At 42.5% G+C, this 12,977-nt stretch overlaps 1 protein-coding gene across 3 annotated transcripts in view; it reads left to right on the forward strand.

Moving 5' to 3' along the window:
- cadps2 (Ca++-dependent secretion activator 2) overlaps positions 1 to 12,977 on the forward strand; it is a 74,461-nt gene that overhangs the window by 3,686 nt on the left and 57,798 nt on the right. For all 3 annotated transcript variants that reach the window (XM_061772409.1, XM_061772410.1, XM_061772411.1), the window contains exons 2-3: positions 7,251 to 7,364; positions 11,575 to 11,907. In XM_061772409.1, the coding sequence (XP_061628393.1) occupies positions 7,251 to 7,364; positions 11,575 to 11,907 (447 nt within the window). The remainder of the gene's footprint in view (positions 1 to 7,250; positions 7,365 to 11,574; positions 11,908 to 12,977) is intronic.

Consider the following 12,977-nt stretch of genomic DNA (forward strand, 5'->3'; position numbering starts at 1 on the left):
ACCGCTGTTTTTGGTGAAACCATCGGATCTTCTACTGACGACTAAAGAGAAAAAGCGTAATTTTTTTTTTACCTCCTGATGAAAGACGTGTCTATTCTTTCTTCTGGTCAGTTCGGGGCTTATGTTGTCAGCGAACACAATATTCTGTTGGTCTTGCAAGATCTGCCAAATCCTCAAAAAGGCTTGCTTGCATTGTGGGAACCTGCTTTGAAGGGATTTTGGAGGGGCCGGAACGAATTAAGAGCCTTTCAGTCGGGAACATTGATTTACAGTGGACCCCGCATACATACGCTTTGGCAACCGGATTTTTTTAAAAATCCAATTAGGTCCAATTTAAAAAAACAAATAAAAAAAGAAAAATGGAATAAAAAAATCAAAATGTTTTTTTCTTTTTTTTTTTTTTTTTTCAATTTTTCAGATTTTTTCCCCCCCTTATTTTGGGGGGTAACCAACCGCAAAAACGCTAAGTGGTGGTTTATCCCTGCTTATTCAAGATTTTTATTTTATTTGTTTCCCCAGATGCAATTCTAATGGCTGTCAATTATTCGCTATTCGCAATCCAGCCCCGGTCTGTCCGCCGACGATAGCGGTGGTCCACTATACTGTAATATTCCTTATTTCATGTCCCCCCCCCCCCCCTCCCATATCCTTGTTGTTTTAAAGTCACATTTTTGTCATGTCGGAGCTGCTAAAGTGCTGGGTCATCACAACGACTCTGCGAGCCTTTTTCCACTTGAGGGGAAACTCCCACCTGTTGTCATGTGGCAGTCTTGTGTTTGTCATTGTGTGGCAGCTCCCCCTCCTCCCGCCACGCAGCCTCCCAGTGGCCACCCGCCTGCCCGCCCACTGTCGATTTCCTTTGGCAGCTGTTTATTATTCTGAGCAGATCGACAACTGCTTTGTGCCGGGGGCCACGTCTGTATGCCCGTGCCCCCTAACCTCCCTCTTGTCGGGGGGGAGGGGGGGTATGTTACACAACCCTCCTCCCCACTCTGGCAAGTGGAAGCATTTGTTGCTAGGGTTGCAAAGACGTGGCATTTCTGAGGAAGTTCCGGAAGGTTTCCAGCAATGTTACATCACCTTTTCTTTTAACAACATCCAATAAACGTTTGGGAACTGAGGACACCAATTGTTGAAGCTTTGTAGGTGGAATTCTTCCCCATTCTTGCTCGATGTACAGCTTCAGCTGTTCAACAGTCCAGGGTCTCCGTTGTCGTATTTTACGCTTCATAATGCGCCACACATTTTCAATGGGAGACAGGTCTGGACGGCAGGCAGGCCAGTCTAGTACCCGCACTCTTTTACTACGAAGCCACGCTGTTGTAACATGTGTAGAATGTGGTTTGGCATTGTCTTGCTGAAATAAGCAGGGGCGTCCGTGAAAAAGACGTCGCTTGGATGGCAGCATATGTTTCTCCAAAACATGTATGTACCTTTCAGCATTGATGGTGCCTTCACAGATGTGTAAGTTACCCATGCCATTGGCACTAACACAGCCCCATACCATCACAGATGCTGGCTTTTGAACTTTGCGTCCATAACGTTCCAGATGGTTCTTTTACTCTTTGGCCCGGAGGACACGACGGACACAATTTCCAAAAACAATTTGAAATGTGGACTCGTCGGACCGCAGAACACTTTTCCACTTTGCATCAGTCCATCTTAGATGAGGTCGGGCCCAGAGGAGCCGGCGACGTTTCTGGGTGTGGTTGATAAATGGCTTTTGCTTTGCATAGTAGAGTTTCAAGTTGCACTTCCGGATGTAGCGCCTAACTGTATTTACTGACATTGGTTTTCTGAAGTGTTCCTGAGCCCATGTGGTGAGATCCTTTACACATCGATGTCTGTTTTTGATGCAGTGCCGCCTGAGGGATCGAAGGTCACGGGCATTCCATGTTGGTTTTCGGCCTTGCCGCTTACATGCAGTGATTTCTCCAGATTCTTTTGATGATATTATGGACCGTAGATGATTCCTTGCAATCGTACGTTAAAGAACATTGTCCTTAAACTGTTGGACTATTTTCTCTCGCGCTTGTTCACAAAGAGGTGACCCTCGCCCCATCTTTGCTTGTGAATGACTGAGCAATTCAGGGAAGCTCCTTTTCTACCCAAATTATTGTATTCTGTTTTTATTTATGTTTAACACAATGTCCCAACTTGGCTAATGAGCATTCAGGCTGCAAATCACGGGCGTCGTCGCCCGTCAGCGTTGACGGGCACATGCGATACGTTTCTTGTTATTGCCACCGGTGTGCTTTATTAATCGGGGAAATAACATCGGCTTGCTTTGTTTGTTGGCGTGCGTGGGCACTTTCATTTTCTCTTGGCTCCCTTGAGCCGCCTTAAACGAGTGCAACGTAAAAGAATTAGGGCCTAATACTTATTATTGCTTGTGTCTTGGGAAATGAAAAAAAAATCACTTAAAATCATTAAAAAAATGCAACTATTTTCTTGTAACACACTCTTTTTTTCTATGAAGACATCACTTTTATCCTTCAAGTAATAAGACTTGATTCTTGTAATATTACACTTTTTCCCCCTAAAATATAGACCCTTCCGAGATTGCTATTTGTCATGAAAAACTATAAATTAAATAGAAAATATATATTCCTGTATTTTGTTAACCTTTTTTCTAAAAAATAATATTTTTAAAAAATCAGTGTCTTATGATTACTACTATTTCCCAAAATAAGAAATTACTTTTTCCCTCCAAAAATTCTATATTCCTGTAATATTGTTCTTTTTTTTTTTCCCTAAAAAAATAGTTTTTACCTTTTTAAAAATATGACTTCAGTCTCATAACAGTACTACTTTTTCTTGAAAAATAACCTTTGTTTCCCATAATTCTTTTTGGCGAAAAGTACTAAATAATACAATTTAAATTCTCTAAAGAGGAAAAAAAAACAAACTTTTTTTTTTTTTTTTTTTCTTGAATAAATTTGTCTTTTTTTCCCTCGCAGAAGAAAAGGCTGTAATGCTCATATTGTCCCTTTTTTGTTAACTGACATTTTGGAAGCCAAATGAGTCAACTTTATTCTTTAATATTACTACTTGTATTCTTGAAACAACACAACTTTGTTTTCTCTGAAAAAAAAAAAAAAAAGTGACTTACGATAATTCTCACAATATTACACATTTGATTCTCAGAAATAAATAAAGCATATTGTCACAGGAACAAAGATAATTAGTTGGGCATCTCACCATTTGCAGCCTTGAGGTAAAAAGAAGAAATATAAGCACCCAATTATAAAAAAGACACTTATTTACAGAACATACATTTGTTCACATTTGGGAGAATTTCCATATTATGATATGATAGTTGTGCAGTTATTTATATGTTGCTATGGCGCCGCTTTTGCTTAATAAGAATTCCACAGTTCTTGTTCATTAAATTACCTTCACGTGTTTAGAGAAAGGGACCGAGGAAACATCCCTGAGGTGTCCCCGTGATCAGAATGAGAGTGGAAGATATGTTGCTTCCCATGCTGACATTCTGGGTTTTATGGAAGTCTAGTCTCAAGGTTCCTAGTGGGCTCCCGATATCCAGGTTACTCAGCCTTGTAACCAGTTTATGGGATACAAAGCTGAGCAAAACCTTTTCAACCTTTGTCTCAGAAAGCATTGTCTTTATTCTTGTATTATTATGGAATATTTTCAGAAAACGTGGTCAGTTTTTTCCTCCCAAAATATTCTTCTAATATGCCCAAATTTTTCCTAAAACAAATCACTATATTCTCGTAATATTCCGACTTTATTTCTGGGAGGAAAAAAAATAAAAATCTGTCAAAAAAAATAATGACATTGCATCTATTCATGCGTTCTTGTAACTTCACTGCTGTTAGTCTCTTTTTATTCAGTTCTGTTTTCTCACAGGGATTATGTCACGCTACACATTTGAAGCAAGAGTTGAAGCTTGGTTCAGTTATTGATATGCGGACTTTTTTTTATTAAACGTCAAAGTCACCAACCTCGCAGGAGAGCTCTCAAGTCAGCATGTCGTCCATCTTCTGCTTCGCCTCCTGCGGACACGCGAGTTCAGTGGACGCGTCACTTCCTTGACCCGCTTGTGAATACAGCAAGAAGCTTTTATTGTTATGGATAGCAGTTAAAATTTTTTTTAAAAACTAAGTTAGGAATGTTGAAAATGAGATGCGCTATCTGTATCATCTTTGTCATTATACCTCGTCCTTGTAAATAATTTTTACACCTGTATGGCTTATGACTACTTTTGGAATGTTAAACGAGACATGTCATGTGTATCTACGACAAAAATCCGCTCAGTTATTCCTCGTAAACGTTAACATTGAGTGTCTTATTGTTATGGACGTTATGACTAAGTTCATGATATTTAAAAGAATGAGACGTGACATGTTTATCTGCAACACAAATCAGCGTGGTTATTTCTTTTTCCATTTAGTCTCGTATTGTTATGGACAAGGTTAGCTCGGTTACTCCTGGTAAACGTGGACATTGAGTGGCTTATTGTTATGGACAGTGGTTAAATCCTTTTCCCACTTATGACTAATTTTGGAGCGTTAAACGAGACGTGTCGTGTATCTGCGACGAGAATCTGCTCGGTTACTCCCTGGCGAACGTCAACATTGAGTGCCTTATTGTTACGGAAAGCGGTTTAAACTCGTTTGCCGGTTTTAAGCATGCCAAAAATATGACTAAACATTGACTGTGCAGTTAATACATGGTTTGGCATGGCGACAGTTTCTTTGTGGTCTTGCTACTGCGAAGGAGATATCGGCTTATTGTTAGCGCTTTGAAGCTTGAAAGACTCTCTCTCTCTCTCTCTCTCTCTATATCGTGCGTGTGTGCGCGTGTGTGTAAACGCAGCACATTTAGCAGCGACTTTGCCGTCGGGGGGACAATGTCTTCGGGGTTTGTCACGGCTGCTTCTGCTCTCTGTTGATTAAACGCCCACGCACGCACACATGCACGGCACGCGCCCCCACACCCTCATTTGGCTATCTGCAAGTTCACGATACGAAGAGAATGATCATCCTGCCGAGGATGCGGATCTGCCGGGTGGATGGCGACTACATCTCCCCGTCCCCCGAAGTCCGCAACCTGGACATCATCCCGGACTCCACCCTCTCCACACGTTAAATCCCTCACCTAAATCTGCATTTTTCCACCTCAAAAACATCTCCCGACTCCGGCCATCACTCTCCAACACTGTCACCGAGTCACTCACGTGTGCTTTTGTCACCGGCCGTCTGGACTACTGCGATGGGGGTCTGTTCTGTGTACCCAGCGAAACCCTGGACAGACTGCAGTTGTCCAGAGTTCAGGTGCCAGGGTTCTAACCCACACCAGGCCCTGGCAGCACTTCACTCCCACACTCATCCACCTTCATTGGCTCCCCGTCAAAGTCCGGATCTCCTACAAACGCCTCTCCGACAAGCCCTCCAGTCGCTATGGGACCTCCTCCACCAACACGCTCCATCCCGCGGCCCGCGGTCCTCCAGCCGTCGCACGTTTGGGCACAGACGAGCCTTCGGTCTTGCTGCCTCCATCGTCTGGAACTCCTTCCTGACCCTGGACTCTTTCAAAACAGCCCTCAAAACCCCCTGTTTGCTCCAAACCTGCCTTTTGGTCCATAGTTAGTCACCTGCTTGTTAGCGACCATACTGTGTATTTTGTTCCTGTCTGTTCTGTAAACGTCCTTGGGTTCCCTGAAAGGCGCTCTATAAAGCAATCATTATTGTTATTATCCACCAACAGGAGTGTAATTGTTGTGACTTCAGTAGTTTTGGACCTTAGTGCAATTGAGGCCGGATCGCTATTGGTGTTTAGCCTCGGTGTGATCCAGGCGCAGCCGCTGACGTCATTTATCGGCCGTTCTAAAAACTGATCGAACATTCCTCACACTTATTGAGTTGATTTCTCTTTGCTCTTCTTCTGGCAGCATTTGATTCTTCTGTTGCTTTCCCTTTATTCCTCCTCAGCGAGCTTTGGAATGGGAAAAGTCAAGACGGGCTTTGAACGAGCGCCAGCGTGGGGATAAAACATAAGCGCCGCAGGAGATCACATTTGTGGAAAAAAAAAATAAAAACAGCAACCCGTGGAGACGTCTGGACTTGGCCAACGGAGAGAATGTGAACGTGTTGAAATGAATCCAGGATTTCTTTGTAGGGTCATTTTAAATGAAAAAGTCATTTTTATAATAAAACGGTCATTCTTGTTACCGCCACCAAGCGCCGATTGTACTTTCGTAAACAGAACTCAAACTGTTGTTGTTTCACGTTCCTAGAAATACCGATGTATCTATCTGCAATGTCACTGAGCCCAGCGCAGACCTCCACCACGTAAAAAACTATTCGGATTCTCCTTTTGATTCGCTTCATTAGCAAACGGCGCCGCACCGGTCCGCTCCAGTCCTTTAGGGGGCAGTCATTTCAAAAGTGATGGCTAACTGCAGCAAGGGTATTTGAAACTTTAAGACACATTTTGAATGTCACTTTGAGCAATTTTAAGACCGCTACATGATGAGTGTTATATCACAAATATTCCTGTTGTGTTGTTTATTCATTGACAGTATAAAATAGACCATTAAAATGTGATAAGAAAAGTCTTGACTTGACATCATTGATTAAATGGTGGAGGCGGCGGGGCGAGCTGCAGCGGCAACCGGGCTATTTTTGTCTTTCCGTGACGCTCATTTCAGAGCTGTCATCTTTTTTATGCTCCTCTGCTTCTTCTATCCCCTCTCTGCCTTCCTTCCCTCCTCATCGTCCTCTTTCTTGTCCTCCTCTTCCTGCTTTCACCCACTGGAGGCTCTTTTCTTGTGTTCTTTTGACACTCGTTTGTGGCCATTTGGATTTGTGTACAAGCGCCAGGTCGCGATGGCGGTCTGAATTCACTATATACAATTCCCAATATAGCCCAGCCCTCTATCCAAGTCAGATCTGAGACATGTTTGAATGTCGGCTTGACTGTTTGCGCCGTTTCCTAAATGGCTGAGCGTGCACCCCGGATTGTGGCTGTCCTTGCCCGCAATGCCAGGGCATTTTTTTTCCCACTTCCCTTTTTTCAATTGAAAGCGTGTAATCAAAAACGCAACGGATTGATGGCATTTAAGTTGATTTGCAAGTAAATGAGCTCTGATCTTGGTCACGGAATGAGTCATGATGCCACTTTTTAGTTGCTTGTTTGATTGAGTTAGTTATTTTGTTTACCATTCTTCATCTTTAATTGATGAAATTGGCCCCCCTGTTTGAAATGTTGTGGTTTTTCCTCAGGTGAACAAGCAGCAGCTCCAGGTGGTCAAGGAGCGTTTCCTGGCCTTCCTCAACGGGGAAACTCAGATTATCGCCGACGAAGCCTTCTGCAACGCCGTCAGGAGCTACTATGAGGCAAGACCACGTCCTCTTCTCTCCTAGTAGCTTTTCAAAACTGTGTTAGACCAGAGGGGCATCGCGGCTTATCTTTAGTCAAATATCCTTTACACCCGCCAGACAGCATCTACGGTCATCTAACACCTACACATGAATACTAAGTACACATGAACATCACATCAGTTCCGAGATCAGGACAGACAGGACAGTCCTCCTTCTTGCCAATGGAGCGAATCTAAGATTCAATACTTCAGCTCTCTTTCTTCTTTCTTTACCTTTGGTCTGGCGTTTCCCTGCTTTGTGTCCAGAAGCGCCCGATTCTACGTGACAATGTCTTGCCTGAGGTTTGTTCACAAAGCTTCGTGGCATGGACAGGATTGCCAAAAAGTCCATATCATTTACAGTTTTGCTCTAAAGGAAGTCGCTGTCACGCTATATGGTCACGACCACCGTCAAGGCCAAGTTCACAACAGTTTTCGCCTTTGTTCCCAGAAAGTCTTCTTCTTTCTTTCAAGCATTGCATCCTTAGCCTTATATGATGTTCGATCAAGTCATGTGATGAGTGGCATACACTTGAATCTTGATCTTCGGGCGAGAGGCGGGGTACACCCTGAACCGGTCGCCAGCCAATCGCAGGGCACATATAGACAAACAACCATTGGCACTCACATTCACACCTACGGGCAATTTAGAGTCTTCAATCAACCGACGACGCATGTTTTTGGGATGTGGGAGGAAACCGGAGTGCCCGGAGAAAACCCACGCAGGCACGGGGAGAACATGCAAACGCCACACAGGCGGGGCCCGGGATTTGAACCCCGGTCCTCAGAACTGTAAAGCAGATGTGCTAACCAGTCGCTCAGCGGGTAGGTGGAGGTCCGGAACCTACGCGCCCGCCTTTCTGCCTGCCTAACCCGCCGGCAATTTCTTTGCAGCAATGAAAAGTGAACATTTTGGTTGTAATGAATTTGAAAATATCATAAATTTTCATGCACATTGAAGGCTACATTCACACTGTAGAACGTGATGCCCCATTTGGATTTTTTGAGTAAATCTGAGCTTTCTATATCGTCGTCCACGTTCCAAAAACAAATGCGACTTCTACTGAGCACGTCACGTTGCGCGTGCGCAGAAACATGACGGAAGTAAATGACGCATTTCTGGACATTTCAAGGATTTTGAGCAACCGAAGCCAACATTTTCTTATATTCATCAGTTGTTATAGCATCTTCTTTTTGCCACTGGATGTTTTCTCCTCCTTTTGTGGTATGTCTGTTTTGTTGAACAATTGTCGATGGAGGTCGGCGTAGCGACGGCGGGCCAGGCAAGGCGCGAGAAGGACGCTAAAGGGGCCGATTAAAGCCAGTGTTTGATATTTCCGGTAAAAATGCCACAGGCGGGAGGTCAGTCCGCCGTCATCCATCACTGCCAGGCCTCCTGGAACGCCGCCGCCGGCCATCCCGACGTGGGTGATGTTTTTTTTTGTTTTTTTTTTCCCTGCATGACTCAGAGGTGCGCTTCATTTGCGCACCAATCTCCGCCGCTTAAAACCAGGTGAAATGCAGCGTGAAGGCGGCGTTAACGGGAGCCAGACTTGACGACGCTATTCGCCGCTGCTTTTTGAAACGGAGCTGAGCGCAAAGAAAAGCCGGCGGTGACGTGATGCGAGGATGGAAAATGCCACAGATCGGCTTTCAAAGGCCACCGAAATGGGCACCGCCTGACCTTTTTTCAACAAAAGATCAGCAGTGACGTTGTTATTTAGCATTTGTACTCTGCCGTTACCTTTGACAATAAATATGCTACATGAACAAAGGTATTGGGACACCTTCAGCATGTGAAAAGTGATTACTAAATGTGTCAATGAATACAATTTCATATAATTGTGCGCACGTCGTTTCCGCCAACTACTGGCGAGGAGGGCTTACTCAATGCCAAATACTTTTTTTGCCTCAAGTATCTATGGTTGATATCGGCAGAACTTCACGAGTACCCCATACCTTGAAATAAGAAATATCTGGTGTCGATACTTGCCTATCCCTAGCTTTAATGGCCAAATATTGCATTTTGCGGAGAAATTATATCCACCTATCATGTTTTGCGACATTTTTGCGAGAATTTACAACTTTCTGTGGTGAACGATTGCTTTTATGTGTGCAAATATTGCACTTTTCTGTTCAAATTGACATTCCTGTAGCGTAAAATGGCATCGTTGGAAGACTTTTTATAAGATTTAGCAGAATATAATATTTTCTTTTTTTTTTTTTTTTAATGAGCAAATAGCAAACGTTTGCTGTATAGTGTTTTCATAACAAAATGTAACATTTCTGCTTGAAACGATCACTATCATGCCCAACTATATCAAGTTTGTGAAAAATCTCCATAATTGGCCGCCAGTGATCGCGGGAGATGTCAGCGCTGTAGCGGTAATCAAGTGTTGGAACGCGTCACTTTCTCTCTTTCTTACTCTCTCTCTCTCTTACTCTCTCTCTCTCTTACTCTCTCGCTCTCTCTCTCGCTAGCTCTCGCTATCTCTCGCTATCTCTCGCTGCTTAGGTAGTTAGTCAGCTCGGTAATTGTTAGTTTGGTTCCTTATATTGTTGGTTAGCTAGTTATTTAGCTTGGTGACTAGATGGGTAGTTGGTTAGTTAGTTGGGTGCTTCGGTTGTGGATGCTTTCAAGTTTGATACCTCCACCAAGGAACTTTTTTCAGCGTCCGAAATAACCGGTATCGCATTGCAAAATGCAACGTAAAATGAGGTCTTTGTCGATGCATTCCTCAATTTCCGTTGCTAAAATATACGATGCGTGTTTATGACGTTTCCAAAAAATAATACCGTTTTCTGAGCGGTCAGCAGCTCTCAAAACAAAGATTGATCCGTTTATTTCTCGACGAAAAAGCGTGCATTGATAACATAAATGAAAACCGTGTGGCAGGCAGAGGTAAACAGAAAGGCGATCACTGTCAAATGTTAGGGGACGTTCGTATTTTGGTAATGAAATCACTGAACTGTTCCGGCTCTAACACATTTCTTAAATGAATTCCACGAAAACTATATTGTAAAAAGAATCAAGCAAAACGGTGCGTCCACAATGCCTCCCTACCAGTGACGTCATACGAGGATGTTAAGATGGCGTTTTGCGGATTGATCTTTCCTCGTCTTGTACGGCTAACCAAGAGGAGCACAATTGCAGCAACTTGTTGCAGAGGAGGACGTTAGCGCTTAGCGTTAGCGCCCCATTTAATCTGCTCCCTCGCTGTGCCGGCGCGTAAATAATCGAGTGGGCTTTTTAAAGGGCAATTAAAAGGAGCAGCGGGAAAGCGAAGCGCCCGCTGATCTATTCATTAGTAATAATGGCTGACATTCAGAAAAAGCGCGGCCGCCATTTTGCTCCGTGACGTATCCGTAGCCAGCGACATTACACGCCGCATCAAACTCGGGCATCATCGAGCCACATTTTGACTCAAAGGTGTCACATATTTTGGTCGTTGTGTTTTATTAGTTGTGGTTTTGCATTGGGAAGCAAACCCGAGCTCTACTTTTCGGTGCGCCAACATTCGCAGCCAGACAATCGTATTTATTCACGTGGCAGAGAGCGGCGCCATTATTTACAGATGCAATCTTACGACAACGTTACATTTTCAAGAAAAGGTCATGATTTCATGGTGACGATGAAGCTGTTTCCAAGAAAAAGTTAGGATCATGTTGTCTTTTCTGATTGGGGAAAAAAAAAGTTGTAAATCTGCAAGGGAAAAAAGTATCATTTTAATTTGACAGGAATAAAGTCAGGTTCAAGTTTGATTTTTTAGAGGGGGAACAAAGTCAATCTTTCGAAAATGAAATTTGATTTATTTAAAAAGTCATAATTTAATGAAAATATAGTCGTAGGTTTACGAGACTGCAGTAAAATCTAAATCTTAAATTAAAATAATTAATAATAATACTAAAAAAAATATGGAAGGGAAAAGAGCCGGAATCTTAGGAGAATACAAATAAAAATAATAAATGATTATATAAAAAAATAGTTTTTTTGGAGGTCGTACTCTTTTGAAAAGAGAGTATTTTTGGGGGGAAAATGAGGTAAATTCACGAGAATTTATTCCTAATCTTCCAAGAATAAAGTCATATTTCTTCAAGGGGGGAAAAAAAAGGGAAAGGAAAACCAATCGGTAATCACCCATGAATAACGTGTGCATGTCGCGCTTTTCCGTGTGGTTTGCGCGCAGGGTTTCCTGAAGAGCGAGCGCGTGTGCCGCATGGTGCAGAGCGGCAGCTGCTCGGCCGGCGACTTCCGCGAGGTCTTCAAGAAGAACATCGAGCGTCGCGTGCGCAGCCTCCCCGAAATCGACGGCTTGAGCAAAGAGACGGTGCTGACCTCCTGGATCGCCAAGTACGACGCCATCTACAGGGGCGACGAGGACGTGCGGCGCCAGCCCCAGCGGGCTCACCTCAGCTCCGTGTCCGAGCTGATCCTCAGCAAGGAGCAACTCTACGAGATGTTCCAGCACATCCTCGGCATCAGGAAGTTTGAGCACCAGCTGCTCTACAACGCCTGCCAGGTCGGCGACGCACTTTTTTTTTCAGCCTTCTGAAAAATCTCTTCCCTTAACATTGTTTTTCCCCCTCCAACGGTGATTTTTTTTCATCAAGTAAAATGTGGAATACGAGCATTTCTTATATGAAATTAAATGTTTCACTGAGGAAAAAAAATAATTTGGCAAACAAAATCAACGCCCCTGTACTTGTTAAACTAATTTCTTGCAATTGAAGAAAAAAACAAAAAAAAAAACCTAATTTTAGCATTTTTGTGATAAATTCTAATTTTGTGTGTGGGGGGGGGGGGGTGTTTTTTTTCCTTAAAAAATTGTAATCTGTAAAAACATGAAGTCGTGATCTTTCAAGAATAAATTTATATCCGAAGACAAAAAAAAAAGTAACTTTTTTACGAGAATAAAGTCATAATGTTACAAGAATAAAGTCTAATAATAATAAATAGTCAGAATTTTATGAGAATAACATTTTCATTTTACAAGAATTATCTTCTTTTAATGAGAATGAAGTAATTCCACAGTAATAAAGTTAGAATTGTACGAGAATGATCGTAATGTCAGGAGAATAGTCGTAGTTTTATGTAAATAATCTGGCAATTTTACGAGAACTGAATCCTAATTTTATGAGAATGAAGTCGTAGTCGTACTGATTTTCATTGTTCCTGTGACAGTGATAATACCTTTTTAGTCTATTCTCATGTTATGAGAATAAAGTCAGTAATTGTATCAAGAGAAAGTCCAAATTTTATGGGACGAAAAAAGAGGTTGTAATCTTTTGAGAAGAAAACTCATCTTATGAGAGTCGCTTTCAAAGTCCGTTCCCTCACGTTGGAACCGGCGCTTTTTTGGACTTCCAATGCTTCCAATCAATGTTCTAAATAAGTTCCGGATTTGTTTTTGTTTTTTTTCTTTTTATTACCTTCGAGGATTTGCTTCGCCCCAGACCAAAACAGTTTTTTTCCCCAAGCATTGACTTTCATCAACTTCTGCACATATAATACAAATACATTTGTTTTGTTTGTAGAGAATGTTTTGTTTTGTTTTTAAATTTGAAAATTTGTATTTGTAGCCCATAGTTA

The sequence above is a fragment of the Phyllopteryx taeniolatus genome, chromosome 5, assembly GCF_024500385.1.
Source record: "Phyllopteryx taeniolatus isolate TA_2022b chromosome 5, UOR_Ptae_1.2, whole genome shotgun sequence".
NCBI classification, from domain to species: Eukaryota; Metazoa; Chordata; class Actinopteri; order Syngnathiformes; family Syngnathidae; genus Phyllopteryx; species Phyllopteryx taeniolatus.